Genomic DNA, 8,462 nt, shown 5'->3' with positions numbered 1-8,462 from the left:
CCGTCGTCAACGCGGTCGAACTCCCAGTCTGGGGACAGAGTCTCCACCGCCATCACCCCGGCGCCTCCCACAGTCACAGCCCCAACCAGACTTGGCGACCGCGGCAGCCTCACCCGGGCGGCTGTCACGGCACGTGACTTCCGGCCCCGGCCCCGCCCCCGCTCGCGAGGGCAGGCCGGGCTCAAGGCCCCTGTGGGCCGCGGGGGCTGCTGGGAAAGCGAGTCGTCCGCGGTGGCCGGAGGCGGCCGCTGCAGCGGCGGTGCTAGCGGCGTCCTCCCGTCGGGACTCGGTCCTCGCCGCCGTTCGCTTCACATCTCGAGACACATCGATGCCTTTAACTTCGCCCTGCTGTCTCCAGGCCATTGTTCATACCTGGGGAGTTGCTCCGTCAGGCTAGACTGGGACGGGCAAAACTGGCGCGCCAGTGGCTGAACGGGAGGGCGTGGTCCCCGAGAATGTCGCTGTCCAGGCGCTTCTCACAAGAAGCAAGAATTGCCAGCGCCCTCCCTGTCCCCCCAGCACCCCCCCGCCCATCAGAGTTCCTGCCGCTCTCTTCTTGTAAGTCCTGTGCTGATTGATCTTGAGGGAAAAACGGTGTGTGAGGAGAGTTACTTCACGAACACCCAAGCGAGGAATTTTTCTACTGTGCTTACCTTGCGCCCAACTATCCTGGGTCCCATCCTCTTAAAAAGCCGAGGGGGAGAGAGAAGAAATGCTATGTAAATGTGTTCCAAAATGCTAACTAAATGGGCTTTTCCGCAAATAGACATCTGTGTTACCCTGTAATTCTACATGTGTACAGATATTTGAACAGCAGTGTTCATTGCTGCATGGTTTTTAACACGTACCACCAGGAAATGATCTTACTGTCCATCAACAGAGAATAATTACATAAAGTTTAATATCATATTATGAGATACTAGATAGCTGTTTTTAAAAACATTACAGAGACATGAGAAACTGACAGAAGATAGTTGCAGAATAATGTCTGTTTGCGGTTACCTTTATACTTTTATGTAAAAGCGTTTGTGCATATGTGCGTGTAAATGCATAGGAAGAGAACTCAAATCACATTAAACAGGACAGTGGTCAACTGGAAAAGAGTATATATTAGTGAGTAAAGCCTGCACTTTCAAGCTTTGTTATTATCTCCTTATGTATTTTTTTAACTTTTAACAGTGAGAGCTTATTAAAGTCTTACTTCTGAAATCTTAAAAAAAAAAAAACACCAAAAATAATTAAATTAATCAAAGCAGGTAAAAGGTCTCTGGAAGAGCATTCCCTGAGACGGGTGGATCTGCAGTAGGTCAGATATCTGAGTGCCCACTCAGTACCAGGAACCATGCTATATAGAGATTATAATGGAAAAAAAAAAAAAGAAGACAAAGAGGGTTGGAACCCACCCAGAGGATGCTTGCAGTCTTAGTGGGCATTTTAGAAAGGGAAAAAAAAAACTTGAAAATAACAGTGAAGTGCCTATCGGCTGGCAAATTTTTTTCCTTTAAAAACGTTTATTTATTTATTTTGAGAGAGAGAGAAAGAGAGAGCAAAACAGCAGGTAGAGGCAGAGAGAGAGAGGGACAGAGAGAATCCTATGCAGGCTCCGCACTGCTAACCTCAGGGTTAAACTCACCCGACGCTCAACTGACTGAACCACCCAGACACTCCAAATGTTTCTCCTTTTACTTTCCACATGATCATGACTTCAACTTGCTGTATTCTTCACATTTGTATTAATCACTGTAATTAATCTCCCCATAGCTCATTGTGATACACTGAAATTACAGGTCAGAGCAATTTGAATATGCAAATTCACTAATCTATTAAAGTTAATAAATCAGAGGCAAGAGGCAGTGTCTTGCTAAAATGAACACAGTTTCTACAGCCAAATGGTGTAAGTCCAAATCAAAACTCTGTCACTAGTCATGTGATCTGGGGCTAAGTAACAACTTCAGTTTCCTCATTTTTAAAATGGAAATGATATGAACAGACACTTTTCCAAAGAAGAGATCCAGATGGCTAACCAACACATGAAAAGATGCTCAACATCACTCATCATCAGGGAAATATAAATCAAAACCACAATGAGGTACCACCTCGCACCTGTCAGAATGGCTAAATTTAACAATTCAGGAAACAACAGATGTTGGCAAGGATGCAGAGAAAGGGGAACACTTTTGCAATGCTGGTGAGAATGCAAACTGATGCAGTCACTTTGGAAAACAGTATGGACGTTCCTTAAAAAGTTAAAGTACAGCTACCTTATGACCCAGCAATTGCACCACTAGGTATTTATCCAAAGGATACAAAAAATACTGATTCTAAGGAGCATTTGCACCCTGATGATTATAGCAGTGCTACTGACAACAGCCAAATTATGGAAAGAGCCCAAAGGTCTATCAGCTGACGAATGAATAAAGATGTGGTATATATCTACAAAGGGCTCAGCCATCAAAAAGATTTAATACTTGCCATTTGTAACAATGTGGATAGAACTAGAATATATTATGCTAAGCGAAATAAGACAGAGAAAGAAATATATGATCTCACTCATGTGGAATTTAATAAACAAAACAGATGAACATAGGGGAAGGGAAGCAAAAATAAGATAATAACAGAGACAGACAAACCATAAGAGACTCCTAAATACAGAGAACTGAGGGTTGCTGGAGGGGTGTGGGGTGGGGGGATGGGCTAAGTGGGTGATGGGCATTAAGGAGGGCATTTGTTGAGATGAGCAGTGAGTGTTATATGTAAGTGTTGAATCACTAAATTCTACTCCTGAAACCATTATTACACTGTATGTTAACTAGAATTTAACTAACTTGGATTTTTTCCTTTTTTTAAAAAAAAAGTTTATTTTGAGAGAGTGAGAGTGAGGAGGACCTCTCTTTTATTTTTTAAATAAAACTTTAAAAAATTAAAAAAATAAAATAGGAATGATAATAGTAAATACATCATTGGATTGTTATGGGGACTAATTAAGTTTATACATGAGACACAACAATGCCAACTGCATACTATAAAAGTGTTTGCTATGTTGAATCATTATAACCTTATTTTTAAAAGAAATCTTATTGCTTCTCTTGATCTTACATGTCTTTAAATAAATTTCTAGGACCTAGAATTTCAAGTTTTGTTAGATGGGAAATAAAAGCACATTCCCTATAAACTGACATGTACTATTGAAAGTTATTTATTATAGCAGATGTCTTATATTTTTCAGGCCTAGTCTACAGAAGGCAAATAACCATTTTGAGGAATTAAATGTCCTTCTTTCTGCTTTTCTTTGTTCTTAACAGTAGTGCCTGGAAGGCAAGCTTGGAAATAGAAGGGAAAATTTTTTATAGAGACAGCATTGTACTATTTTAAGAGCTTCAAAGAACTTTAAACAGCTGCCCACAGAAGGTGCTTACAGGAGTTCTCGCCTTGAACATTTATACCCAGAACTTAAGTACCAGTTTATTCGATACCAAAACACTTTTTACATATGACAGAACTACGGTCTTGGTGAGCTTGTTCTTAATACACATTAAAGCATGTTTCCAACAATAGAAAGTCTACAGTAATGACTCACTAGAGATATTTCACATAATAATGCATCCCAGAGACCTATGTGTGCCTGTCAAAGAGATTCCTAAGGTGTTAATTCATATATTTCTTTCCAAAAGAATCTCTCACCTGGACAATTACTGTAGACCTGTGACAGATCTTCTCTTTCCATTGTTCATACTGTTCTCCAAGTGAAGTTTGTCAAAACCCATCTGATCAGGTTATGCTCCACTTTAAATCCTTCAGTGGATTGCCATTGCCCTCTGTTTGGAGTTATCACTTCATAGGATGGGACAGAAGACTTCTTCGAACCTGCCCTTTGATTATTCTCTAAATTTTCTGCCTCAACTACTCCCTGATTTACACTCACTTTGCTCTGCTGGGATGCCAGACCATTTGCAGTTTCTCAAACGGGCCCTGCTGCTTCCAGGGTGTGTAACGGACTCAAAATGCTTCTCCACACATTGAAAATGCAAAATAAATGCTGCAATTATCTTTACTACCATTCCTGAGCACTGCTTTCCTCTTTTTTCCTCCTAATTGTTACAAATATCTTCATCTCATTGAAGGAATACTCAGCAAGGTAGGCCATAGGCTAGGCCATAAAACAAGTCTCAATGAATTTAAATGGACTGAAATTTTATGGTTATATTCTCCGACTGCAATGGAATTATATTAGAAATCAATAACAAAAAAATTTCAAAATATCTGGAAAATCCCTAACTTGAGCACAAATCTCTGGGGCATTGTACTGAATGAAGAAAATCTACAAAGTTATATACTGTGTGATTCCATTTATTTGACAGTCTTAAAAAGATAAAACTACAGTGGTTGAGAACAGTGCAGAGATTATCAAGGTTAAGGAAGGTGTGGTTGATAGCCAAGACTACGAAGGAACAGGGCAGTTTTAGGGTGAGGAATGGAACTCTTCTGTATCCTGATTGCAGCGTTACTTATATGAATCTTCACATATGTTAAAACTCATAGAACTGTATACAAGTGAAATCAATTTTACTGTATGTTAATTTTAAAACATGTAATGGAGGGGTTGGCTTTCACGTGCATTTGGCTTCGGGATTCAAATGATGTCAGGTCTTGGATTCTCACTATTTCTTTTCTATCTCTTCCACAATGTTTGCTACATTCTTTAGGTTCCATTACAGTAGCCTGTTTTGCTTGTTTGTTAGTTTTGTTTATCAGATTCCATATATAAGTGAAATCATCTGGTATTTGACTTTCTCTAACTTAATTCACATGGCATAATACCCTCCAGGTCCATCCATGGTGTCACATATGGAAAGATCTTATTCTTTTTTATGGCCAAGTAATACTCCTCTGTGTGTGTGTGTGTGTATCACTTCTTTATCCATTCATCTATAAATAGATACTTGAATTGCTCCCATATTTTAGCTCTTATAAATAATGCTGCAATAAAAATAAGAGTGCATACATCTTTTTGAATTGTGTTTTTGTTTTCCTTGGGCAAATAACCAGTAGTATAATTACTAGGTCATATGATATTTGTATTTTTCATTTCTTGAGGAATCTCCATATTGTTTTCCACAGTAGCTGCACCAATTTACATTCTCACTGATAGTGCACAAGGGTTCCCTTTTCTCCACATCCTCCCCAACACCTGTTATTTCTTACCTTTTTGATACCAGCCATCCTGATAGGTGTGACATGATATCTCTATTGGTTTTGATTTGTATTTCCCTGATGATGAAGAATGGTGTTGAGCATCTTTTCATGTGTCTGTTGGCCATCCATATGTCATCTTTGGAGAAATGTCTGTTCATGTCCTCTGCTAATTTTTTTAATTGGATTATTCGGGGGGGGGTTGGTGTTGAGTGGTATAAGCTCTTTATATATTTTGGATAGTAACTCTTTATCAGATATGTCATTTGCAAATATCTTCTCCCATTCAGTAGGTTGTCTTTTTGTTTTGTTGATTGTTTCCCTTGCTGTGCAGAAGCTCTTAATTTTGATGTATTTCAAATAGTTTATTTTTGCTTCTGATATGCCTCAGAAGACATATCTAGAAAAATGTTGTTGCAATTGACATAAGAGACATTACTGCCTGTGCTCTCTTCTAGGTCTTTAATCTATTTTGAGTTAATTTTTGTGTATGGTATAAGAAAGTTGTCCAGTTTCATTCTTTTGCATGTTGCTGTCCAGTTTTCTCAACACAAGTTAATAAAAATAGTCTTTTTTTCATTGTATGTTTTGTCTCCTTCATTGTAGATTAATTGACTATGTTGGTGTGGGTTTATTTCTGGGCTCTCTATCCTATTTTGTTAATCTTTGTCTCTGTTTTTGTGCCAGTAGCATATTGTTTTGATTACTGTAGCTTTGTAGTATATCTTGAAATGTGGGATGTGATACTTCCAACTTTGTTCTTTCTCAAGATTGCTTTGGTTATTCAGTTATAAATTTTAGGATTATTTTTTCCCATTCTCTGAAAAATACTACTGGCAGTTTGATTGGGATTGCTTTGAATCTGTAGACTGCTTTGGGTAGTGTTGACATTTTAACAATATTAATTCTTCCCATCCATGGGTATGGTAAATCTTTCCATTTGTTTGTGTTGCTTTCAATTTCTTTCATCAGTATCTTACAGCTTTTAGAGTATAGGTCTTTCACCTCCTTGGCTAAATTTATCCCTAGTTATTTTATTCTTTTTGGTGCAATTATAAATGGGATTGTTTTCATAATCTCTCTTTCTGCAACTTTGTTATTAGTGTATAGAATTGCAACACATTTCTGTATATTAGTTTTGTACCCTGCAACTTTACTAAATTCATTTATCAGTTCTTACAGTTTTTTGATGGACTCATTACAGTTTTCTATATATAGTATCATGTCATCTGCAAATTGTGACAGTTTTATTTCTTCCTTACCAATTTTGGGATGCCTTTTATTTCTTTTTATTGTCTGATTACTACAACTAGGACTTCCAATAGTATACTGAGTGAAAGTGGATGAAAGTGGTGAGAATGGACATTCTCATCTTATCCCTGATCTTAGAGGAAAAGCTTAAAGTTTTTCACCATTGAGTATAATGTTAGCTGTGGGCTTTTCATAATGGCCTTTATTGTATTGAGGTATATTGCCTCTAAACCCACTTTATTGAAAGTTTTTGTCGTGAGTGGATGGTGTTTTTTGTTAAATGCTTTTTCTACATTTATTGAGATGATTATATGGTTTTTATCCTTCCTCTTGTTAATGTGATGTATCACACTGATTGATTTGCAAATACTGAACCACTCTTTCATCCCTCAAATTCCACTTGATCATGATGAATGATTTTTCAAATGTGTTGTTAGATTTGGCTTGCCAATATTTTGTTGAGGATTTATGTATCTATGTTCATCAGAGATACTGCCCTGTAGTTTTCTTTTTTAGTAGTGTCTTTGTCTGGTTTTGGTATTGGGGTAGTGCTGGTCTCATAGAATGAATTTGGAAATTTTCCTTCCTCGGTTTCTCTCAAAGTTTTGTTTGAGAGACATAAAAATGACTTTATTTCATCTTCATTTTTGCTGTGTATAAAAGTCTAGATTGGTAGGGTTTTTTGTTTGTCAAAGTGTAATTAGTTCTGATGTAACCATGAGTTATCAAGGGAACTATATCTTTGATTCTTACAGAAGAGAATCTTATACATCATTAATATTTCATTATATGTGGGTAGACATAAACTCTATACTTCCTAGAGTTGGGAACTGGAGAATATAACTATGGAACCCCTATTCAGAAAAAGACACACTCCTTGCCCACCCTTCCCTATATACATAGATCAGAACAAATAAAATGATTATCAGTATTTGGAAGTTTAAAAGAAATAAGAAGTCACAATATGCAGTCAGGGAAATGGATTTAATTGGAAACGGGTAATTCCCAGAGCAAAACTCTAGATGTTTGCTGCAATTCTCCAAACATTAAGGATGTTTATTTTTTCTCTCTCCTTCTTAAACACATTCATTCATTCTCTCTTTTAACAAGTGCTTTTTGAACTCTGCTTAGTGCTAGATAGTGTAAATCTTGATAAATCAGACATGAACTCAGCTTGCAAGGAGTTTCCGCGAGAGAAGATGACAGGTACACAAATACCAATGACAGACTGAGATGTCAGAAGAGATGCATAGACAAAAATCTTTCCCAGTTTAAAGGAATTAAAGATTACTTTAGGTGAGTAAGAGGGTTAAGGGAGGAAAGAATCAGGAAAAAATGCCTCCCGGAGGCAGCATTTAAGCTATACCTTTAAGAAAAGAAGGAATTTGGTCATGCTGAGATGGTGACAAGTGACAGTGACAGGTGACAAGCTTTTCTGGGAAGCATTGTCCAGGAAAAAAGATCAGCAAGCATGAGAGTTCCGCTAAATTATATGTGCAAAGGAGCAGCAAGAAATAAGAGAACATGCCAAATTGCAGATGACCTTGAATGCCAGGCTAAGGTGATCCGTTTGAGACGAGTGCTTAACTAAAGGAGCATTTCTTCTAGAGAGATGAGGGGAAAGAGTGGGTATCTATCTATGTCTGTCTATCATCTATTGGGGACCAGCTGTGTGCCAGGCCCTTCGCCAAGTGCTTTATACACAGTCTCTCATTAAATACTCTTATCAGCTTACAAGATAAGTAGCAGGATCCTATATAGCTAGGTGTCCCCACCCTTTATCTTTCCTATCTGCATTCTCAGGACTGTACGGACATGACTTGGGGTGTCAGGTTGACCATTAATAAGGCAAATCCCTGTGCTCCTCACAGGGTTTGAGTAACAGGTTGCCGATGTCCCAGCTGGTAAGTACCTGGGCCACAACTGGAAACCCCTCCCGCTGGGTACCAGCTTGGCACCCGGACTGGGGCCTAGCGCCTCCCAGCGGCCGGCGCACGCCCCGCCCAGTCGCAGGGGATTGG

General features: G+C 38.6%; 2 protein-coding genes across 2 annotated transcripts in view; one reads left to right on the top strand and one right to left on the bottom strand.

Annotated features, from left to right (window-relative positions):
* Positions 1–107, bottom strand: part of WASHC4 (WASH complex subunit 4) — a 59,685-nt gene extending 59,578 nt beyond the window's left edge. Inside the window, exon 1 of the mRNA XM_077761998.1 lies at positions 2–107. Coding sequence (XP_077618124.1) covers positions 2–53 — 52 coding nt within the window. The 5' untranslated portion in view covers positions 54–107. The remainder of the gene's footprint in view (position 1) is intronic.
* An 8,226-nt stretch (positions 108–8,333) lies between these two features.
* ALDH1L2 (aldehyde dehydrogenase 1 family member L2) overlaps positions 8,334–8,462 on the top strand; it is a 63,642-nt gene continuing 63,513 nt past the window's right edge. Inside the window, exon 1 of the mRNA XM_077761959.1 lies at positions 8,334–8,345. Within this exon, the coding sequence (XP_077618085.1) occupies positions 8,334–8,345 (12 nt within the window). The remainder of the gene's footprint in view (positions 8,346–8,462) is intronic.

This window comes from Crocuta crocuta, unplaced genomic scaffold, assembly GCF_008692635.1.
Source record: "Crocuta crocuta isolate KB4526 unplaced genomic scaffold, BGI_CrCroc_1.0 scaffold193, whole genome shotgun sequence".
Lineage (NCBI taxonomy): Eukaryota > Metazoa > Chordata > Mammalia > Carnivora > Hyaenidae > Crocuta > Crocuta crocuta.
The sequence above is the reverse complement of the archived record's forward strand: the minus strand, read 5'-3'. Positions and strand labels throughout refer to the sequence as shown.